Below are 24322 nucleotides of genomic sequence, written 5' to 3' on the forward strand. Positions count from 1 at the left end.
CTTAATTGCAAAAGCAAACAGATCCTCAGCCAGGAGGCAAAACGGTAGAGCCCTGCCCTGGCATTCGTATCTGGGAGTGACCCCAGCCTCTTGGGGAAAAGTCCAGAGGAAAGGGCATCTGGAGAGCTGGAGGCACCTGACCGACGGCAGGGCTGACGAGCCCAGGGAAACTGCTTCCTTTTCAAGTAATGACACCGCAGGCCTCTGTCATTTGTCCACCATCATCTGGGCTTCCCTGGTGGCTCAGAGGGTAAAGAATCTGCCTGCCATGCAGGAGACCTGGGTTCAGTCCCTGGGTTGGGACGATCCCTTGGAGAAGGAAATGGCAACCCACTCCAGTATTCTTGCCCGGAGAATTCCAAGGACAGAGGAGCCTGGCTGGCTACAGTCCCTGGGGTCATAAAGAGTAGGACACCACTGAGCAACTAACACTTTCATCTGAGGGAGGGTGAGTTTCATGTAATGAGGGAAGAAGGCAATCCCTCCCCCATCAGGACTTGGTGTTCAACATGCTGGAACTGCAGATCCACATGGAGAAGGGCTATTTTAACCAAGCAGAGGAGAAACAAGGAAGCCCATCTCTTCCTTGTCAAACTAGAATGTTTTGGAAGCAATAAGTAAGTAAGTAAAGTCGCTCAATCATGTCCGACTCTTTGAGACCCCAGAGACTGTAGCCTGCCAGGCTCCTCTGTCCATGAGATTTTCCAGGCAAGAGTACTGGAGTGGGTTGCCATTTCCTTCTCCAGGGGATCTTCCCGACCCAGAGATCAAACCCAGGTCTCCTGCATTGCAGGCAGATGCAAATGTCCCTGCAAATCAGCAATTTTGAAGGTGATCTCTAAAAAGTAACACTACTTAAAGCCCTATTCTGACTTCAAGTCCTTCCAAACTATTTATAGACATGGGCTTCAGTCCTCTCAATGGAAACAGTGACAGATTTTATTTTCTTGGGCTCTAAAATCACTGTGGATGGTGACTGCAGCCATGAAATTAGAAGATGCTTGCTCCTTGGAAGAAAAGCTATGACAAACCTAGACAAGTGTATTAAGAAGCAGAGACGTCACTGCGGATAAAGGTCCGTCTAGTCAAAGCTATGGTTTTTCCAGTAGTCATGTATGAATGTATGTGTTGGACCATAAAGAAGGCTGAGCACCGAAAAACTGATGCTTTCAAACTGTGGTGCTCCAGAAGACTCTTGAGAGTTCCTTGGACTGCAAGATCAAATCAGTCAATGCTAAAGGAAATCTATTCATTGGACGGACTGATTGTGAAGCTGAAGCTCCAACACTTTGGCCACCTGATACTACGGGCCAACTCATTAGAAAAGATCTTGATGCTGGGAAAGATTGAGGGCAAGAGGAGAAGAGGGTGACAGAAGATGAGATGCTGGGATGGCATCACCGACTCAATGGACATGAGTTTGATCAAACTCCAAGAGATGGTGAAGGACAGGGAAGCCTGGCATGCCGCAGTCCGTGGGGTCACAAAGAGTCAGACGCGATTGAGCAACTAAACAACAGAGCCTCTCAAATTCCTGTAAGATGTCCTATTTCTACTCCCATTTCACAGATGAAGAAACCAAGGCTCAGGGGGACTAATAAACAACCTGCCCAAAGACCCAAACACGATTAGGTGAATAAAGATCACTCATGTTCTTGTAAACTGGATCCAGTTAATGATCCCAACTCCTCTCCAAGCCCTCAAGATAGAAACCAGACTCCCCACCACCACCCTTTTCCTGAACATCACTCGGACCCCAGCACAGCTTTCTCCTTTGAAATCCTTTTCGCCCAGGTCTCCTAGCCTTCCACCCAGATTCCTGCAGCAGTCTCCAGCTGGGTCTCTCCTTCCTGGGATTTCCAGCCCCTCTGATCTTTCCTGTATCCTGGACAAGACGAACCTAGATAAAATGCCACTGTCTGAGCTCATTCTGCTGGAATGTTCCCCAAGTGCAGATTCCAGTTATGTTGCTCTGAGTAGTCTGTGACATGGGCAAAGTACCTGATCTCCCAGGGCAGCTCTTTGCTCATCTACAACAGAAGGTTAATTGCGCCTGCCCCTGCGTGTCGGGTGAGAATGAATGCGATGTTATACAGAACACACAGGATGGTGCCGGACATGAGGAAACACTCGATAATCTGTCATGCCTCCCCTCCTTTCCTCCTTCACCTTCCTCCCCTCCTCCCTCCTCCTCTCCGTCGTCTAATAGATGCCGGCCAGTGGGGCCAATCACTCCCCTTAAATGCTGTCCTTCAATATCCCACGTGACCTTTCTGTCCACCCGGCTACCACCTCACTCCCACTCAAGTCAGGTCAGTAAGTTCTCCCCAGCTCTGGACCCTTTTCTGTGACTCTCTGGTGAGCATTTCCTTTTGCCTTTTCTGAAGTCTGCTGACCATACAGTCCTCGGCTCTGCCTGGGGTTGCACCAAACTGTTCCTTGATTATTTCCTATTTGTCCCATTCCTTCCAGGGAAAACCAAGCCAGACTCCGTGGAACCAATGATTAACGACAGTGCCTGAGACAGGTTCTCCCCACCCGCCACCGACAGCACTCACCGCACATGGCCAGGCTACGGAAGCCGTTCCCGGAAAACTCACGTCGAGGAGCCAGCGATCACTGTACTCAGAAGTTCCAGGAAGCTGCTTATCACGAGGAGTTCATTGATAAACCAGTCTCACCCCCAGAAAGGGTTATCAGCAAGCCCAGCCTCATCACCCCCAGTTCTCTCCCCAGGCCATCTGTCCTGGGGTTCCTTTCTCCTCCCACCCAAAAGGACAAGGGCTGGGTGATCTGGTTTGTTTGGGACTGTGATGATTTTAAAGTTGGAAATCCCTCATCAGCCCCCTCACTAAGTCTCAGGCGTGCTAGGATGGCTGGTCACCCCACTGTCCACTCAGATGACAGCTTTATTTTTTGAGAGGGCCAAAAAAAAAAAGCATTATTAACAACTTCTGAGTAACCTAGAAGGAGGAAAAGGAGGAGAAGGGGATGACAGAAGATGAGATGGTGGGAGAGTATCATTGACTCAATGGACATGAGTTAGAGCAAGCTCTGGGAGTTGGTGATGGACAGGGAAGCCTAGTATGCCGCAGTCCATGGGGTCGCAAAGAGTCGGACACGACTGAACTGAGTAACCTAGAAGTGGGGCTTTGTTCCAGAAAAACATCAGCACAGATGAACGTAACCCACTGATCAGATTAGGTCGCTAATCCTTGAAAGCTGAGGATCCAGGACTATAGGTCCCTGGAAGGGAGAACAGATGAACAGAGGTTGAAGTCCATGAGGGGTGGGGAAAGGAGGTGGGGATTTAAGACAATCCTGGCAAACTCCTCAGTAGCTCAGGGTCAGCTATTAAAGAAACAGCCTTCCTCCTCCCGGCTGTCAGACGGCCTTCACGAAAGAGAAGCAGTTAAAAATCAGTAGTGCAGTGCAGGTAACAAATGTTCCCCAGAACTGCCCATCTTTGAATGTGATCAGTGCAGAAACACTAAACAGAAAAAGATATATGCACCCCCATGTTCATAACCAAGGTATGGAGACAACCAAGCGTCCATTGGCAGATGAATGGATAAGGTAGTGTGATATGTATATTTGTGCTCAGTTGTGTCCAACTCTTTGAGATCCCATGGACTCCAGATATGTTCCCTTCTCCAAATACATATATCTTCAGGTGTGTATATATGTATCTTTAGGTATGTATATCTAGAGAAGGAAATGGCAGGCCACTCCAGTATTCTTGCCTGGAAAATCCCATGGACAGAGGAGCCTGGTGGGCTACAAACAATCCATGGGGTCAAAAGAGTCAGACACAATTGAACGACTAAACCACCACTACTATATATATACACACAACTGAATATTATTAATCTATAAAAAAGATTGAAATCTTGCCATTAGAGACAAAGGAGACCTTGAGGGCATTTGAGGAAACAAGAAGACAAACACTGTAAGATCTCATTTCTACATGGGATCTAAAAAAGAAAAACTTCATAGATACAGAGAACAAATTGGTAGTTGCCAGAGATGGGGAGGGAGGGAGGTGAAATGGGTGAAGGAGGTCGAAAGGTACAAACTTCCATGTATTAAATAAGACATGGGAATGTAATGAACAGCATGGCAATTATGGTTAATGATACTGTATCGAATATTTGAAAGCTGTTAAGAGAGTAGATCTTAAAAGTTCTCACCACAAGAAAGAAAAAAATGTTGTAACTCTGAGTGATGGTTTATGTTAACTACACTTATTGGGGTGATCACTTCAAAATATACACAAATATCATATCATGATGTTGTACACCTGAAGCTATATAATGTATGTCAATTATATCTCAATTTAAAAAAATTTAAGAAATAAAACTAAAAAGTACTTAAATCAACAGATCATTGAAAAAATTGCCCTCCATCATGGACACCCTGGATACTGAGTTAAGCCTACGTTAAAGCACAGCCCCTGGAAGAGTCGTTCGTTGAGCATTTTAGTCAGTATCTTCCAGACTGTCAGGTTTAGCCTCTGAAGTTCCAGGTAACTGAGTAAATAGCAAATTGAAATGAAATCAGAGCACTCCCACATGGGGATGCTAAGACTCACCTTTCCACGGCGTGACATATTACTATGCATCAACCTCCTATTTCCCTCAAACGGTTCAGCAAACTGAGGGGAACTTCCCTGGCAGTCCATTGGTTAAGACTCAGTGCTTCAGCTTCAGGGAGCGTGGGTTCGACCCCTGGTTGAGAGAGGAAGACCCTGCATGCCACTCGATGGGGCCAAAAAATAATTTAAAAATTATTAAAAAAAAAATGTGCCAGCAGGTCTTGGGCCTAGTGAAGTACTTTAAAAAAAAGAAGAAGAAAATTGAGGGGGCTCTGAGAGACGACACCAGGAAAAGGTGCTGTCCCTTCCTCTTAAATTAGAGGATGAAAACCTTGAATTATTCTCAATATTCTTGCTTAATTGAGGGCTTATTTCTTTTCTTTTCTTTTTCTTATAAGATGACCTACCTAATTTGAGAATCATCAGTAAAGAGTTCAGATTTAGAAAAAAAAAAACTGTAGTGCAGATATATGTATATTTGCATTGTGGTTTCTTAAGATTAACAATCATAACCACCAGGTGCACAAAGAGAGGGAAGTGGGTGGCCTATCACTGAGATCTAAGAAATAAAACAATGAAAACCATTTTAAACAGGCAGTGCAATTCAGGTGGCAAACCCACCCCAGAACAGCCTGTCTCTGGGTGTGACAGACGCTCCAGACTAAAGGGCACCACACAGCAGAGCCGGGCACCACACAGCAGAGCCAGACACCGTCACCCACTCATCCTTAAATCCTTAAACTGAGCTCAGCAAAGGCCACGGTTTCACTTTGATCCTCCATATGACCCTTTGGGTCAAAAAGAACAGCCAAAACTTCTGTCCCAAACAGGAAAGTCTTCTAGATACCACCCGCCCCAGGTCAGCAGCTGGAAGAAATCCTGACAAACCTGAGTGTCCACCTCCCCTGGGGAATTTGGGGCTGAAGTGTTCATTACTTAGTTATGCCCAACTCTTTGTGACCCCCTGGTCTGGGGAATTCTCCAGGCAAGATACTGGAGTGGGTTGGCATTCCCTTCTCCAGGGAATCTTCCTGACCCAGGGATCAAACCCAGGTCTCTCACATTGCAGGCAGATTCTTTACCATCTGAGTTACCAGGGAAGCCCCTGAGGCTGAAAAGATCAGTATAATTAGTAAGTGGCAGCTTGGAATTCAGCACCCATCTCTCCCTGTAAAAAAGAAGACATGTAAGGAGAGGCATCTTCTAAAGGCCTTAAGAGATTCACAGACTCCCAATCTGTCTTTTGCCAATGTCATTACAAACAAAATAGCTGTGTTATGAAATGATGTTGTTGATGGTGATGACGGTGGTGTGATAAGACAGTGGTGATGGTAATGGTGATGATGATAGCAACTAACACAGAGCCTTTACTCTTTGCAAGTCCTAGTTCTAAACACTCTACTGATACTAACTCAATACATCCTGACAGCAACTCCATTAGATACATACACTATTACTATCTCCATTTGCTGGTGTGAAAATTGAGATACAGAAAGGTTAGCATAACCTGTCCAAGGTCACACAGCAGGCCTGAAACCAAGAGTCATCTAGAGTCCATCCTCTTCACTCTTCATCCCATTCTGGACACTGGCTCATGTCCAAATGGAGAGGCTCTAGCTCCCTGGTCGGCAAGATCCCCTGGAGAAAGAAATGACAACCCACTCCAGTATTCCTGCCTGGAGAATCCCATGGACAGAGGAGACTGGTGGGCTACAGTCCATGGGATCATAAAGAGTCGGACACAACTGAGCAACTAACACTTTCACTTTCTTTCCAGCTCCAGCAAGACCCCTCTTTAGGATTAATGCCTCTAGGGCCCTGGCTGGGTTATCTGCTTGTTTTTCTTATCCCACCTCCTTTCAGTAAGGTAATTTGCATTAACCCATTATAAAACACACAGCAGAGGGCTTTCCTGGTAGCTCCTGGTACCTGTCTGCCAATGCAGGAATTCGATCCCTGGTCTGGGAAGACCCCACATGCCTCAGGGCAACTAAGCCCATGCACAAGTACTGAGCCCGAGCTCTAGAACCCAGGAGGGGACCCTAACTATTGAGCCCAGGGGCCACAACTCCTGAAGCCCTCACACCCTAGAGCCCATGCTCCACAACAAGAGAAGTCACCGCAATGAGAAACCCAGGGATCATAACCGGAGAAAAAGCCTGCGAGACAACAAAGACCCAGCACAGCCAAAGATTAAATAAACACATAAAATCTTAAAAACACACAGCAGAAGCAAGTGGAAAGTGCAAAGGGCAAACAGTGTTGGGACACTGGACAGTCCTGGGGGGACAAATTTGATGGCCAAGTGGGCTGGGGTGTTGGAGAAACCTCTGGCTGTGCGCTACAACCCTCTCCAGAAAACTTTTGCAAGAAGTCAGCGTGACAATGGGTTTGACACTGTGTGCCCCAGCCCCACACGTGGAGCACAAACTGTGAAGCAAACTGGGGCGCAAACCATTTCTGCCCGATGAAGGACAGAGGTCTCCCTCCTTGGATACACACAGCCATGCAGGGCTGGCATCGACCTGAGAAAACTGAGGAGTCACGTCCTGCAAAGCTGTGCTGCAAAGCCCTTCTTCCATCAGGGCAGGCAGAGCCAAGGTGCTCCTTGAAAGACCCTTGCTGAATCGACTCTAATCCAGCTCATCACAGTCCCTGCAGCATGTTTCATGTCAGGTGGCCAAAAGAGTTTGGGTCTGGGGTTTTTAAGGCAAGTAAAACCAAATGCCTATTCTTTGCCATAAATAGCTTTCCGTAAACCCACCAGTCCATCCTAAAGGGGATCAGTCCTGAGTGTTCATTGAAAGGACTGATTTTGAAGCTGAAACTCCAATCCTTTGGCCACCTGATGCATAGAACTGACTCAATGGAAAAGAGCCTGATGCTGGGAAAGATTGAAGGTGGGAAGAGAAGGAGATAACAGAGGATGAGATGGTTGGATGGCATCACCGACTCAACGGACATGAGTTTGAGTAAACTCTGGGAGCTGGTGATGGACAGGGAGGCCTGGCGTGCTGCAGTCCATGGGGTCGCAAAGAGTCGGACACGACTGAGGGACTGCACTGAACTGGAACACACCAGAAAGTGTTGAACCAAAGCATGACCACTGCCTACGGTAGAAAAATGATTTTTTAGACTTGCCTTTCCCATGTCAGAGTCCAAGAAGGCACTGGTTAAGGACCAGTGAGCAATCGCAAAAAAAGGCAGGAAAATAACCACCAACTGACTTTCCAAGCAGGTCTTCTGCTGTTGTTGCTATTATTGTTGTTTAGTCACAAAGTCATGTCCGACTTTTTTGCAGCCCCATGGACTGTAGTCTGCTAGGCTCCACCATCTACGGGACTTCCCAGGCAAGAATACTGGAGTGGGTTGGTCATTTCCTTCTCCAGGAGATCGTCCCAGTTCAGAGACTGAGCCTGTGTCTCCTGCATTGGCAGGCAGATTCTTTACCAATGAGCCACAAGGGAAACCCAAGTAGGTCTATGCGTGGCCACAAGTCATCCCAGCCATTGCCTGTGGTGACAATGGTGGAATGTGAAAGAATAAATTTAAAGACTGCTGCTCCAGTAAGCTGGATAATGACCCCTCAAAGATGTCCACATCCTAACACTCAGAACCGGTGAATGGCAATAAGGTTATGAATTTGAGATGGGGAGGTTTCCCTGAGTTGTCAAGTAGGTGGGCCAATTCTGATCATATCCATCCTTAAAAGTGAGAACCTTTTCCAGCTGCGATCAGGGAAAATTTGATTAGGGAACAGTGGTCAGAGAGATGAACCTTGCTGGCTTTGAAGACGGAGGAAGGGGTCCCTGAGTAGAGTAAGGCAGGAGACCTGCAGAAACTGGAAAAAGCGCAATGTGGATTCTCCCCCGAGCCTCCAGAAAGGAGGTCCAGAAGGTACCACTGGTGCCTTAGTTTTCGCCCAGGGAGACGTGTGTCAAACTTTTGACCAATGGAACTGTCAAATAATACATCTGAGTTGGTTAAAGCCATCCTGTGGTCATTTGTTACAGCAACAATGGGAAACTAACACAACTGATGATGATTCCGTATGGGAATCCTGAAACTTTTCCTAAGAGGATTCAGTGGCTCAACCGCATGCCAGTCACGCAGAAGGACCCTGAAGCAGGCAGCATGTGGCCTATTTCTGGAAACTTCCTCCCTGAGCCTCTCCTCACTGCCAGGGATTTGCAAGGTTGACAAACAGCCAAGCTAAGACCACAGCCCCTCTGTGTGGGCTTGCGGATACAATGATCCCTTTGACCTGAAATATGGGGAGGCTTGCTCACTCCTTCACATCACCGTTTAGGGCCACACAGTCTAGCAGACGAGCTCCTCACACAGCTTTCTACGTGACTCTGCAGGCTATATACTTTACTCTAATTTCTTAATCTGGTAAAACCGATCTGAGCATCCATCTGGCCAAAACCTAAGAAGGCACAGTCCCAGATCATCCTCTCAAGAGGATGAGGAGGTCTGCTGTGATATTCTGCTCTTTTTATTGTTTCCTCCCAGTAGTTTTTCTAGAATCTGCCTTCTCAAAAAAGAGCTTTCTGGCTTCAAGCCATGGAATGTGTTCAGGAGAGCTGGTGCTCCCTAGTGGTCCTGACATCTGCCGAATCATCGAAAAAGCAAGAGAGTTCCAGAAAAACATCTATTTCTGCTTTATTGACTATGCCAAAGCCTTTGACTGTGTGGATCACAATAAACTGTAGAAAATTCTGAAAGAGATGGGAATACCAGACCACTTGACCTGCCTCTTGAGAAACCTATACGCAGGTCAGGAAGCAACAGTTAGCACTGGACATGGAACAACAGACTGGTTTCAAATAGGAAAAGGAGTATGTCAAGGCTGTATATTGTCACCCTGCTTATTTAACTTATAGGCAGAGTACATCATGAGAAACACTGGGCTGGAAGAAGCACAAGCTAGAATCAAGATTGCCAGGAGAAATATCAATCACCTCAGATATGCAGATGACACCACCCTTATGGCAGAAAGTGAAGAGGAACTAAAAAGCCTCTTGATGAAAGTGAAAGAGGAGAGTGAAAAAATTGGCTTGAAGCTCAACATTCAGAAAAGTAAGATCATGGCATCTGGTCCCATCACTTCATGGGAAATAGATGGGGAGACAGTGGAAACAGTGTGAGACGTTATTTTTTTGGGCTCCAAAATCACCGCAGATGGTGATTGCAGCCATGAAATTAAAAGACATTTACTCCTTGGAAGGAAAGTTATGACCAACCTTGATAGCATATTAAAAAGCAGAGACATTACTTTGCCAACAAAGGTCCGTCTGGTCATGTATGGATGTGAGATTTGGACTATGAAGAAAGCTGAGCACCGAAAAATTGATGCTTTTGAACTGTGGTATTGGAGAAGACTCTTGAGAGTCCCTTGGACTGCAAGGAGATCCAACCAGTCCATCCTAAAGATCAGTCCTGGGTGTTCACTGACTGGAAGGACTGATGCTGAAGCCAAATCTCCAATACTTTGGCCACCTCATGCGAAGAGTTGACTCATTGGAAAAGGCCCTGATGCTGGGAGGGATTGGGGGCAGGAGGAGAAGGGGATGACAGAGGATGAGATGGTTTGATGGCATCACCGACTCGATGGACATGGGTTTGAGTAAACTCCGGGAGTTGGTGACTGACAGGGAGGCCTGGCGTGCTGTGATTCATGGGCTCGCAAAGAGTCGGACACGACTGAGCAACTGAACTGAACTGAGCTGAGTGGTCCTGAGATGCACTTTCTGGTTCATCACCTTCCCTTTAAACACACCCATACAGTCCATCCTATAGGAAATCAGTCCTGAAGATTCACTGGAAGGACTGATGCTGAAGCTGAAACTCCATTCCTTTGGCCACCTGATTCGAAGAATCGACTCACTGGAAAAGACCCTGATGCTGGGAAAGAATGAAGGCAGGAGGAGAAGGGGAGGACTGAACTGAACTGAATTGACTGAAACTTTACTGATGCATCTCAAGTTGAGATCAGCAGCTGATGTGTGTACACTTTGCTCGTGATAGGAAAATAGCAACTGAAGATTTGTAAACTACTTAGGAAAGAGGAAGTGTGAAGAGTGGAAGAGTAGGGTCACCCCATGTGCTAGGCAGAGCCGATCATGAAAAAGAAATTCTGATTTTCTCTAAAAGTATTCAGATTCAATTTGTTCAGAAGTCTCTAGCTCTTTTGCATAATTGTTTAGAAACAAGGGCCTGCCAATGTAGGAGACATGAGTTCAATCCCTGGGTCGAAGATCCCCTGAAGGAGGAAATGGCAACCCACTCCAGTATTCTTGCCTGGGAAATCCCATGGACAGAGGGGCCTGGTGGGCTACATACAGTTGTATGGGGTCGCAAGAGTCAGACAGAACTTGACCACCACACAGCAACTCAGAAACACGCAGCCTCCTGAAAACTAAAAAAAAAAAAATCCCTCTTTATTTTTCTTTGTAATGTCTATAAGTTTTAAAGAGACCAAAGGTCTGAAACTACCTATTTACACAGATGAAAGTCTATTGCCTTAAAGACACTTTAGTTTCAATGACCAACTTATGAAAGTTGTTTGGATCGGAGTCAGGAAGGGAGGGGACTGGCAATTTCATATTTTTTGTTCTAACTGAAACTAGTCAGTTAATCAGAAACATCTTAAAGGTTACTGAGAGAATTCTTGTGACCAATGCTTTTAAGATTTTAGAATGTGTTCCCTTTAATGCTTAAAGATGGCAGAAATCAGAGGCTTTATGCTTAATTTTTTCAGGTAGAAAGGAGGAATCACCTATGTGGTATGATATGTGAGTTCTGGAAGAATCCACATGTCTAAAAATGCCTACACCAGCCCTCCTGAATCTCAAAGCCTGAATCTCAAAGCCTGAAAGCCTGAATCTCAAAGAATTGTCTAGAAAAAGCCACTGTCTCTTAAGAAGTGGCAGTGGTTACTCTTATCTTCCCCAGGACTAACCCAGGAAAAGACACCAGTCCCAGAAACCTCTAACCTTTCCACAAGCTGACACTGTTTGTCCAATTAAAAGGGTCCATTTTGGTGACATTTTCTACACCTTCTTACGGGTGTTTGATGAAGTGGCAAAGCCATTAAATTCCTTTTGTAAAGGTATGCTTGTCAGATCCCATTCTAAAAGATTCAAGGCACTTTTGAGGAGCCACATTAATTACTACAGCTGGTCACTAAAGCGATGAAAGATATTCAAAATATAAAACTAAATCCCGAGTCTTGATTCCCCACTACAGATTGGGAACACAGAAAGTCGAAAAGGAGCTCAGAAAAGGGTGAGGGAAACAGGAAAACTTTTTCTTCTCTTTCCCTGCAGCAGTTGCAGGTTAAACAGCTGCATGGATGCCTTTGAAGGTATTTTCTCAAGATGCAGATGTGAGTTTGGGATGTAACATCCCCAGAGAAGATGCAGAGCAGAAGGAAGAAGAGGAGGAAATGGCAGCTTCTCGGTGAAAACCAGCTCTTCAGGTTGCGTCTCCCTGATGTCCCAGAGCCTTTTCTCCATTGTCTGTATCCCGGCTATAAAGCATGATGAATTCTCAGCATGAAATAGTGATTTTCAATGTTGAATACATTCACTTTGTGAGAGATGAACATGGGGAGGCACTGGTATCTGAGATTCCCATTGGGATGTGGTTCGGTGTTGGGATCTTAGGGAAGTCGGGGAAATGCCGTGATGAATTTACATGTGAATGCAATTCAGCTCTTTAGAACAGGAAGAACAGGAGTAAGAAAATGTCCTTGTTAGTAGAATGAACTCAGCATTCCAGAATTTGTCAGAAGTTAAAGTAGCATAGACAAACCTCTATACCGATAAGAAATATGTAATAAAAAATGGACTATTAAGCTACAGATTATGGGAGGTATATAGGAGGTGGAATTTTCAGAAAACTGACATTTTTCTTGATAGATTGAGATCATGGTTTTCCTAATATTGCCAAAATACCTGGCAGTGATAATGCATTTTTCCATGTACCCTATGACCTCTGATGTTCACTGGTTCAGGTGCTTCTGTGAGATTTCCACGCTATGAAATTCATTTTTTTTTTTTTCCTGTCTTGAACAAGGATCTTGGAAAGTAAAAATGATGGATATGCCTGTTAGGTAGTTAGAATAGGGAAAAAGTCCAAAATGGCGGTGGCTAAAAGACCTGGAAGGGAAAGCCCGCGAAAATAGAACAAAGGAAGGTCCGAGGGCCAGAATGAGAACCTCAGATTCCCTGAAGCAGGGAATAGCTACCCACTCCAGTATTCGTGCCTTGAGAATCCCATGGACAGAGAAGCCTGGCAGGCTACAGGCCCTGGGGTTGCAAAGAGGACGGCTGACGTTCCAGGATGTGGCCATAGGCTTCACTCAAGAGGAGTGGGAATGCCTGGACCTCGGTCAGCGGGAATTGTATAGGGACGTGATGTTAGAGAACTACAGGAACCTGGCCTCCTTGGCAGGTCTTGTGGTCTCTAAGCCAGACCTGATCACCTTTCTGGAGCAAATGAAGAATCCCTGGGATGTAAGGAGACTGGAGATGCCAGCCATGTACACAGCTGTGTCGTCTCACAACACCCATGCTTTGATGTCAAAGAATCCAAGGTGAGAAAATTTAATCCAAAAGGCAAACCTAGGAACATATGAAAGAGCTCACCTTGGAAATGAACATTTAATGAAAGACCAGGAATATACGGGGGTCTGTGAAAGACCTAGAAAATGTTTATACGGACATAAAGGAACTGAGACAGTTTCACATAATGCAGACATTACTGCCAAAAGAAATGAGCAATGTGAGCCAAACTGGGGAAAACACCCATTTCAGTTATCAACATCTGCAGAGAAGCGTATCTTTTCAAGCAAAGGCTTAAATCATGTTTTGAAACATACACATTCTCTGAAGGGGAATGTGGAAAATCTGGAAAGTCATCCAGTCTCTACTGCAAATACTCATTCAAACCACTCTGAACACAGGCTTCGATTACACATACATTCAAGCACGTCTGAAAACCAGAAATTTAAAAATGATGGGGAAAACTCACAATATAATCAATTTGAGGGATCTGTGAGCAAGTGGTCATTATTCTTCCACCAACAGACAGTTTCTCTCTGTTCCAAAATGTGTAATGTTGATAATAATGGAAAAGAGTTAATCCCACCATCATTGTTCAATACACATCATGATATGGTTAATATGGAACAACTTCTCACATGTAATAACACGAGTCAGGCCTTAAATAACAGCTCTATGCCCAATAATTACAATAATATTTACGATGGAGTGAGAAGCTATTCATGCAATGAAACTGGGTCTAAAACTTAACAAGACTAACCCTATGAAACATCAGGGACCTCAATCTTCAGACAAGGATTCCAAAAATAGTACATATAGGAATATCTTTTATCAAACAACAGGTCTTCCACTAAAGAAGAGTACACATACAGGAGAGAAGACTTATAATTGTGAATATAGTAATATTTCTAATCAGTCTTCAAATCTTACTCAACAGCAGAATATTCAGGATCCGCAGAAAAGTTACAAGTGTAAGAAATGTGAGAAAGCCTTTACTAACTCATCCAGTCTAAGGAGACACAGGAAAATTCATTCAGGATGGAAACCTCTCAAAGGTACAGAGTGTGGCAATGCCTCTAATCAAAATTCAAAGCTTAGTCAAGATCCGCAAATCCACACTGGCAAGAAACCTTATGAATGTAAGGAATGTGGAAAAGCATTTATGTCTTGCTCAAATCTTAGTCAACATCAGCGAATTCATTCTAGGGAGAAGCATTATAAATGTACAACGTGTGGCAAAGCCTTTAATCAGAACTCAAAGCTTACTCAACATCAGCGAATCCATACAGAGCAGAAACCTCACAAAGGTAAGGAAAGTGGCAAAGCCATTTTTAGGTGTTCACATTTCAGTCTGCGTCAGCAAGTTCATGCTACTCTGTATCTGATGGGGGTACTGGTTAGACTGCACTTGAAATAAGAATATCACTGGACTAGAGTCAACTCTGAAATATTTAAGAATGTATTAGAAAGTGCATGCTTTATATTAAAAAGAATACATTGCTTTTTAACATTCCCCATTCTTTTATCAGAAATTTACATTAAGTTGCATGTGTACAAACTTAAAAACATTTTGTGGGGTTGCAGATTTCTCGTTATATATGAAGATTCAGTATTAACTTGATCTTTGAAACCTTGGTCCCTCTAACTTATTAGTCACATTGACTGATGTTTTAGGCGATAGTGATGCCTAGAATTTTGAGACTAAAATTAGTTACTTGTTATTTTAACATTCCAAAAATTTGGATTGTTTTCCCCTGTGGTAATGACAGTTTTTCCATTATCTTCCTTTAAATGTCCACGGTATGTACTGCCTAAATGTTCCATCCAAAAGATGTAGCTTCAGAAGCACAGTGGTTGCTCCTTGGTCCATGAGACATTGTTTGTAGTATGAGGATGGAGTGCTGTCTACTGAAACAATACTCTTTAAACAGATATGTAGTATGTAATATTTTCTAATAAATTCTTTTGATAAACACACACACACACACACAAAAAAGAATGTGGCAAAGTGTTTCCTTGTAGCTCATGTCTACTCAACATCAGATAATTCATATGCAGCAGAAATCACACAAATGTATGAAGTGTGGCAAAGCCTTTAATCAGAAGTCAAATCTTACTCAACACCAGAGAATTCATACTGGAGAGAAGCCTTATAAATGTAAGGATTGTGGCAAAGAATTTAAGCAGTGCTCAGGTCTCACTTACCATCAGAAAATTCATACTGGAGAGAAGTCTTATAAATGTAAGGATTGTGGCAAAGCATTTAGACAGCACTCATGTCTTACTAAACATCAAGTAATCCATACTGGAGAGAAATCTTATAAATGTAAAGAATGCGGAAAAGCCTTCAGTCACTACTCAACTCTTACTAAACACCAGCGAATTCATACTGGGGAGAGGCCTTATAAATGTAAGGATTGTGGCAAAGACTTTAGCAAGCACTCAGGTCTTACCATCAGATAATTCATACTGGAGAGAAACCTTATAAATGTAAAGAATGTGGGAAAGCCTTCGGTCACCACTCAAGTCTTTTTTTTTTTTTCTCTTTTTCTTTTTTACCCCTCCAGAGCTCTTTCATTAGACCTTGGATAGCCTCATCCAAGAATCTTAAGCCTTTCTGACTTTTAATTGCATGAAATTTCTTCAGTCTCATAATGATAATAAACCTCACCTTTAATATGCAAAAAAAAAAAACACTAAATCCCAAAGATTTTGAATAGCCAAAGCAATCTTGAGAAAGAAGATCAACATTGGAAGCTCATGCTTCCTGATTTCAAACTACATTACAAAGATATAGTAATCAAATTGTATGGTATTGGCATAAAAATAGACACAGAGATCAATGGAACCAAATAGAGAGCCCAGAAATAAACCCATGCATGTATTTATAGTCAATTAATTCACAACAGAGGAGCCAAGAATATACAGTGGGGAAAGGACAGTCTCTTCAATAAATGATGTTTCTTAAACTGGACAGCAACATACAAAAGGATGAAACCAGACCGCTATTACATTATACAAAAAATTTATTCAAAATGGATTAAAGACTTGAATGCAAGACCTGAAACCACAAAACTCCTAGAAGAAAACGTATGTAGTAAGCTCCTTGACATCAGTCTTGGTGACAACTTTTTTTCTGCTTGACACCAAAAGGCAACAAAGGCAAAAATAAACAAGTAGGATTACATCAAACTGAATAGTTTCTGTCTAGCAAAGGAAACCATCACCAAAATAAAGAAACAATTTAATAAATGGCAGAAAATATTTGCTAATCATATATCTGATAAGGGGCTAATATCCAAAATGCATTAAAAAACATATACAAGGTAACAGAAAAAACCCAACAATCTGATTTTTAAATGAGCAGAGGTTCTGAACAGACATTTTTCCGAAGAAGGCATATAGATGGCCAACAGGCACATGAAAAGATGCTCAACATCCCTCATCAGAGACACATGAAATCAAAACCACCACGAGATATCACCCCACAGCTGTTTTAGAATAGCTATTATCAAAAAAGGTTTCCCAGGTGGCACAGTGGTAAGGGGTCCACCTGTCAATGCATGAGACACAAGAGACACAGGTTCGATCCCTGGGTGGGGAAGATCCCCTGGAGTAGGAAAAAGCAACCCACTCCAGCATTCTTGCCTGGAAAAGACCATGAACAGAGGAGCCTGGCAGGCTACAGTCCAAGGGGTCGCCAAGAGTCAGACACCACTGAGCGACTGAGCCCATACGTCACATTATCAAAAAGACAAAAATATAACAAGTGTTGTAGAGGATGTGGAGAAAAGGGAACCCTAGCACACTGTCGGTGAGAATGTAAGATGGAGCAGCCCTGTGGAAAACAGTACTAAGTTCCTCAAAAAATTAAAACAACTACCATTAGATCCAGCAATTCCATTCCTGGGTATTTATCCAAAGAAAATGAAAAAACCACCTGCTGCTCACAGGTCAAAGCCCAGTGGTTCCAATTGTGCCGGACAGGTCTCCTTCCCTTCTTTAACTTTTCTGCAGGGCAGAGAGAGTGCTAATAAGACAGGAAACCACCCAGCTGGCCCTCTGGACCTTGGTCCCTTCCCGTCCCTTCTCTGCCCTCTAGTGGAGCAACAAAACAGGACCGTGAGGACAGCAACAACTAAGAAAACACCTAGTGCCAGAAACAAGTTTTCTCTTTAAAGAAATAGACGCCTGCACAGTTGATAGCACTTTCTAGATGACTTTGTACACCCAACCAGTGGCTCGAGTCATCTGTCCCCAGTGCAGGGGAAAGCTTTGTTCATGGTCTGTCTGCACTTTATCAGTAAAATGTGTTCATTAGCATCCTCGATCCATGTCACCAAAGGGACTATGCCCTATCTTAAAGCATGGTCCTCACTCCTTCATAATCTTAGAATGTAGGGATGGTTTCATTCCTCTTCACACTTAGGTTCTAAGAAATATATTTTAGATTCTAAGACTTGAAAACAGATCTGAACCCTAAATGCATCCCCAAGTATCAGTTCAGTTCTTGCTCAGTCGTGTCCGGCTCTTTGTGACCCCATGGACTGCAGCATGCCAGGCCTCCCTGTCCATCACCAACTCCCGGAATTTACTCAAACTCATGTCCATTGAGTTGGTGATGCCATCCAACCATCTCATCCTCTGTCGTCCCCTTCTCCTCCTGCCCCCAATCTTTCCCAGCAGTAGGGTCTTTTCAAATGAGTCAGCTCTTCGCATCAGGTGGCCAAAGGATTGGAGTTTCAGCTTCGACATCATTGCTTCCAATGAAGTGATGGGACCAGACACCATCTTAAAACATGCAACTTAGGACTCTCCTAAGCTGGTAAAATCCGAGTGGGTGAAAAGATGGCCAAGGGGAGAGGTCCAGAGTGGGCGAGAGCAGTTCTGAGGGGCTGGGGAGCAGTGTAGATGACAGGAGGGCTCTGTGTGGCCAGGGCTTCTGTTTGGTGCCTGTGTTTCCCCTTTGAGTCACTCTAAGGAACGGAATTCGCTCAGTCATTCAAGAACCAAACCACCAGGGTATAGCAAAACGGGCTGCGTTATTAAGCTGGCTTTCCAGAACAACATGTGCCTTTGTTGTAATAATTCCTTGTGAGAATTTTGCAGGAAATAGGCTTTTCTTCTCTATGTGAAAGCTTCAGTTGGTATCAGGCCATATTATTAAATAAGGATTAAAAATGGCCCTGGAGTTTCTAAAGCATAATTCATATAGGAGGATAAATAGCAAATTTCATTGTGTTCGTCCACATACTTCATATGAGTTGATTCCACCCTCTGTGACCATAAACACCGACATACAATCTAGCCTTTGGCTGGAATTTAAAGCTAAGAGCAACTGGGTTCAGTAATTAAGCTATGTGGATCAAGGGTGGTCACCCACCTACTCTACCTAATAAGACATTGATTGTTAGTACAGTTGAAAAGAGAGTTGGACTATAAAGAAAGCTGAGCACAGAAGAATTGATGCTTTTGAACTGTGGTGTTGAAGAAGACTCTTGAGAGTCCCTTGGACTGCAAGGAGATCCAACCAGTCCATCCTAAAGGAGATCAGTCCCAAATATTCATTGGAAGAACTGATGGCGAAGCTGAAACTCCAATACTTTGGCCACCTGATGCGAAGAGCTGACTCATTGGAAAAGACCCTGATGCTGGGAAAGATTGAAGGCAGGAGGAGAAAGGGACGACAGAGGATGAGATGTTGGATGGCATCACCGACTCAATTTGAGTCGGACATGAGTTTGAGTAAACTCCAAGAGTTGGTGATGGACAGGGAGGCCTGGAGCACTGCAGTCCACGGGGCTGCAAAGAGTTGGACACAACTGAATGACTGAACTGAAGTTGCATGTCCCAGTTACCAATTGTCCAGGACTACATCACTCCACATTTAACAGCCTCAATTGTCTGTTTTATTATATATCATGATTTGGTAAGTCAGGAATTTGGGGGAGGCTTGCCTGAATGATGCTTCTGTTTCATGTGACATTGACAAGGTCACTCAGTGGTGTTCAGCTGGTGAAACAGGTCCATGACAGCTTCACACACTTGTCAGGTGTTTTGGCAGAATGGCCAGAAGGCTGTCCTCAGCTGAGATTGTCAAATGGAGCACCTACAGGCAGCCCCTCCAGCATGCTGGCCTCAGAGGGGTCAGTGGACAAGGCAGAAGCTGAATGGCCCTTTGAAATGAAAACCACACATCATCACTCCCGCCGTATTTTCTTGGTTACCAAGTAGTCACCAAGGTCAGGCCACATTCAGGGGGAGAAGAATCGGAGCCCACTTCCCATCGGAGTCTGATGGGAGGTCCGGGAGGAGGGTCAAAGAATTTGCAGTCATCTTGAATTCACCACACTATCTGATTTCAGGGTGTGCTGAAATGCTCAAACCATTTACTTATAGATTCAGGTCTTTACTGAAGTTGCTCAATTGTGTCAGACTCCTGTGACCCCATGGACTGTAGCCCACCAGGCTCCCCTGTCCACAGGATTTTCCAAGCAAGAGTACCAGAGTGGGTTGCCATTTCCTTCTCCAGGGGATCTTCCCAACCCAGGGATCAAACCCGGGGGTCTTCTGCATTGTAGGCAGATGCTTTTACCATCTGAGCCACCAGGGAAGTCCAGGTCTTTACTAACTTGAACCAATTTTTTTTAAAAAAATTTTAGCAGGGAATAAAAGCAATGGTGTTGTTTCATATTATCCAGTGATGAGCAGGGCACTATACCTTTACTACTTTTTACAACAAGTCTCACTAGCTGGAAAGTGACAGAGCAATCTTCCTTGTTGCTGCTCACGATGCAAATAACCATAATATACTGGTTAAAATGACATTAACCAAAAATCATCCCCCTCCATTTCTGATGTGTCAATACCCCTAAGTTTTCTTTTTTTTCATGGAAAGCAAAGGTGACCTTTATTCAAATGGTGAAAAAGAATGCTTTCTGCACAACGTCCAAAGGTGATACGAATTTTAGAAATACATTTAACCATGAAAGACTAAAAAAAAAAAAAACACACAATAATGCAGAGAGATTAGGAGTTAGAAATATGTATCACAAGTGATTAATTAGCACTAAAAAGTAAGCAGGAATACATTCACTGTCATTTTTTTCAAACCAAGTAATTTCAAGTGGAGAATATTATAGTAAAAGCTCAATTCAATTAAAAAATTTAAAAAGCAGTGGACAGAATATCATATGACTGACCACACAAATGTTTTATATTGTCAAACATTCTCACAAATATGTCTATACACACACACAATAACTAAATGGCAAGCATTTTGTGGAAAGAAAAAACCTCCATTTCTTTTTGAATAATGTGATGCAAGATAAATAAAAGCACTCTACTTGCAGCATACAAAGGGCTCTCACAGACAAGTTTTGATTAACAGAGTAGATGTCTAACACAGAGACAAATATGTGTGCGTGTGTGTGTGTGCATGCACTCAGTCACTTAGTCATATCCAGCCCTTTGTGATGCCATGGACTACTATAGCCCACCGGGCCCCTCAGTCCATGGAATTTTCCAGGCAAGAATACTGGAGCGGGTTGCCATTTCCTACTCCAGACCTCTAAGTTTTCTTAAGCATGGAATTCTCTGCTCAGAGAGTTAAATGACACTAAAAAGCCACCAAGTGCAAACCAAACTTCATCTTGTCCGGTAAAACAGAGTTGAAGGCATCCAGCTTGGATGAAGTTCAAATGAAAAGGAACAAAGTAGAGGAGAGATAAAATCTTTCCAAGATTCGTTGAATCCACCGCATCCCAAGACCTGACACCAAAGGAACCGGAAAAAAAAAAGTGTTAATTGTCCTCATTTCAGGAGAAAGCCTGAAGTCTCTGGATCTCCAACGATACCTTTATCCTGGGTGACCTTCACAGCACGTGACAGCTGAGCTGTGCTGGGCGTCTTGGCCACGCCCGTGGCCACTGTCCTCAGGGCCCCATCAGACTCCCTGGGGCCCCACCCAGCGTGGCCCCTCGTCCTGATTTCTCATCCCCACAGCGCACGGAGGTTGGAGATGGGCTGGGGAACTGGGGTGGGCGGCTAGGGGTGCACAGCGACGGTCTTCCTACTGGATAGCCAAGAGCCTCATGGGCCAGAGGCAGAGTCCCGCAGGTTCAAAAAAGGGAACCCAATCTCTGGCTTCCCAAAATAGCCCTAAACTAACACACTCTAAGTGAAAAGGGGGCATGGATGCTAGTAGCTCCCTAACCAGCACACACTGCTTCTCCTGGGTAAGAATACATGGCCGCCTGTTAGATGCGACAGAGAAGTGACTGTAAAAAGGGCCTATGGGGACTTCCTGGTGGTCCAGTGGGTGGGATTCCCCGCTCCCAGTGCAGGGTTGGCTGAGGTTCAGCCCCTGGCTGGGGAACAAGATCCCTCATGCCCGCCACACCTAAGAAGTTCACATGCCATGGTGGGGGGGTCTCTTGGGCCATGGCTAAGGCCCAGTGAAGCCGAAATAAGTACACAAATAACAGTATTTTGTAAAGGGCATATGGAGTGGACCACTCCATTTTTTCCACATGATGTAACAGCCACATTTGTCGTTCATCCATCCACTCAGCACAGCTGGTGGCTGAGATGGTCAAGAAACCTCCTGCAACGCAGGAGACCAGATCCAGTCCCTGGGTCGGGAAGGTCCCCTGCGAAAGGGCATGGCTGCCCACTCCAGCACTCTTGCCTGGACAATCCCGTGGCAGAGGAGCCTGGCGGGCTACACTCCACGGTGTCGGACACAACTGAGCGACTTTCACTTTTACTTTTCAACACAAGGGCAGAGCCCTCACTGTCTGAGACCTAGAGGCCACACGTCTCCTTTCTGTTGGTCGCTGCCCAGCCTGCCATCCTGCTCATCCCATCTGTCCCAGCTAACTCCGGCCCCAGTGCTCTCCTGCCTCATAAAACATTGAAGTTATTTCCTCCCGGATCACTTTCTAGGGCTGAAGGCTCCAAAAAAGCAGGTTCTGTGTTCATCATAGTGTTCATCAACACTGGCCTCAAGCAGTGTTAAATGGTGTGTACTCCTTCAGTTCAGTTCAGTTCAGTTCAGTCGCTCAGTCGTATCCGACTCTTTGCGACCCCATGAATCGCAGCACGCCAGGCCTCCCTGTCCATCACCAACTCCCGGAGTTCACTCACACTCATGCCCATCGAGTCGGTGATGCCATCCAGCCATCTCATCCTCTGTCGTCCCCTTCTCCTCCTGCCCCCAATCCCTCCCAGCATCACGGTCTTTTCCAGTGAGTCAACTCTTCGCATGAGGTGGCCAAAGTACTGAAGTTTCAGCTTCAGCATCAGTCCTTCCAATGAACACCCAGGACTGATCTCCTTTAAGGACGGACTGGTTGGATCTCCTCGCAGTCCAAGGGACTCTCAAGAGTCTTCTCCAACACCACAGTTCAAAAGCATCCATTTTTCGGTGCTCAGCTTTCTTCACAGTCCAACTCTCACATCCATACATGACCACTGGAAAAACCATAGCCTTGATCAGACAGACCTTTGTTGGCAATGTAATGTCTCTGCTTTTTAATATGCTATCAAGGTTGGTCATAACTTTCCTTCCAAGGAGTTAGCGTCTTTTAATTTCATGGCTGCAGTCACCATCTGCAGTGATTTTGGAGCCCAAAAAAATGAAGTCTGACACTGTTTCCACTGTCTCCCCATCTATTTCCCATGAAGTGATGGGACCAGATGCCATGATCTTCGTTTTCTGAATGTTAAGCTTTAAGCCAACTTTTTCACTTTTCTCTTTTACTTTCATCAAGAGGCTTTTTAGTTCCTCTTCACTCTCTGCCATAAGGGTGGTATCATCTGCATATCTGAGGTGATTGATATTTCTCCTGGCAATCTTGATTCCAGCTTGTGCTTCTTCCAGCCCAGTGTTTCTCATGATGTACTCTGCATATAAGTTAAATAAGTAGGGTGACAATATACAATAAGATGTACTCCTTACTCAACTTTAAATAGGCTTCTTGTTGTTGATCAGTCACTAAGCCATGTCTGACTCTTTGCGACCCCATGGACTGCAGCACGCCAGGCTTCCTTGTCCTTCACCATCTCCCAGAGTTTGCTCAAACTCATGTCCTATGAGTCCGTGATGCCATCCAACCACCTTATGCTCTGCAGCCCTCCTCTCCTTTTGCTTTCAATCTTTCCCCGCATCAGGGTCTTTTCTAGTGAGTTGGCTCTTTACTTGGGTCCAAACTACCACTTGGTAGTTAGAAAGACTGAAAAGCAACTTTTATGTTGCCCTACATCAAGACTCAGCTTTCACACAGATGACCAAGTACAGAAGGAAAGAGAAAGAGTTGAAATAGAGCCCATAAAACTAGTAAAAATGGAGAACTTTTGTTTGTTTTTTCCCTGGCTTTCAACTTTTTACTTCGTATTAGGGCATAGTCAATTAACAAGTTGTGGTAGTTTCAGGTGAACAGCAAAGGGACTCAGCCATACATGTATGTGAATCCCCTAAAACCCCCTCAAAAAATGGAGAATTTCTCATGATCATGCAGGCATATTTAAGATCAGAGTTCCCTAGCAGACTAAGTATGCGCCCACATGGTCTGCATTTCTTCACAGAGCTACACTTTCAGAAGCTTCAAAATTATCTTTTCAAACAATCTTTGGTATTTTCGCATTTCCATCCTCTCTCTCATCTGACATAAGCCACAGGTAGGCTTCCACAATTCCCTGGTCCTCTGCAAATAGGATTTGTCACCCATCCCTATACATTGTGGTCAATTCTTTCAACAGATGGAATCCAAAAAAGAACATCTGGCTAGGAGACACAATCTTAGAAACAGTACTTTGATATCACTTCATCACAGACAATTAGTTGTCACGAATTCATTTCAGGAGATGGCAAGATCAAAGGTATATATACCTTTACATTTTCAGGTGGAGCAGTGTGGGTATGAAATGATGCTGCTATCTATACATTTTAAACTTTGTTTGAACAGGAATTCTAACAATGTAGGCAAGAGTTTGAGCCTGAAAGGATATATGCTTGATAAAATGTAACCTACTAATTAAAAAGGAAGGGAGAAAGGCAAGATTTGAAATACGTAATCCTTCAGGACTTAAGAAGTTAGAGAATAAAAAGCAAAGCAGAGCATTTAAACATTCCAGGAAATGAAGTTTCTAAGAGTGC

The 24322-nt window shown here is 44.2% G+C and overlaps 2 protein-coding genes across 3 annotated transcripts in view; one reads left to right on the top strand and one right to left on the bottom strand.

Moving 5' to 3' along the window:
* Positions 1-24322, bottom strand: part of LOC122428933 (chloride intracellular channel protein 6) — a 58908-nt gene that overhangs the window by 21519 nt on the left and 13067 nt on the right. The gene's annotated exons all lie outside the window — the stretch shown is intronic.
* Positions 14327-15627, top strand: LOC122428866 (zinc finger protein 79-like). The gene is made up of 2 exons (XM_043449007.1): positions 14327-14451; positions 15219-15627. The coding sequence occupies exons 1-2, from the start codon at positions 14327-14329 to the stop codon at positions 15625-15627; spliced, it is 534 nt and encodes a 177-aa protein (XP_043304942.1).

Source organism: Cervus canadensis, chromosome 27 (assembly GCF_019320065.1).
Source record: "Cervus canadensis isolate Bull #8, Minnesota chromosome 27, ASM1932006v1, whole genome shotgun sequence".
NCBI classification, from domain to species: Eukaryota; Metazoa; Chordata; class Mammalia; order Artiodactyla; family Cervidae; genus Cervus; species Cervus canadensis.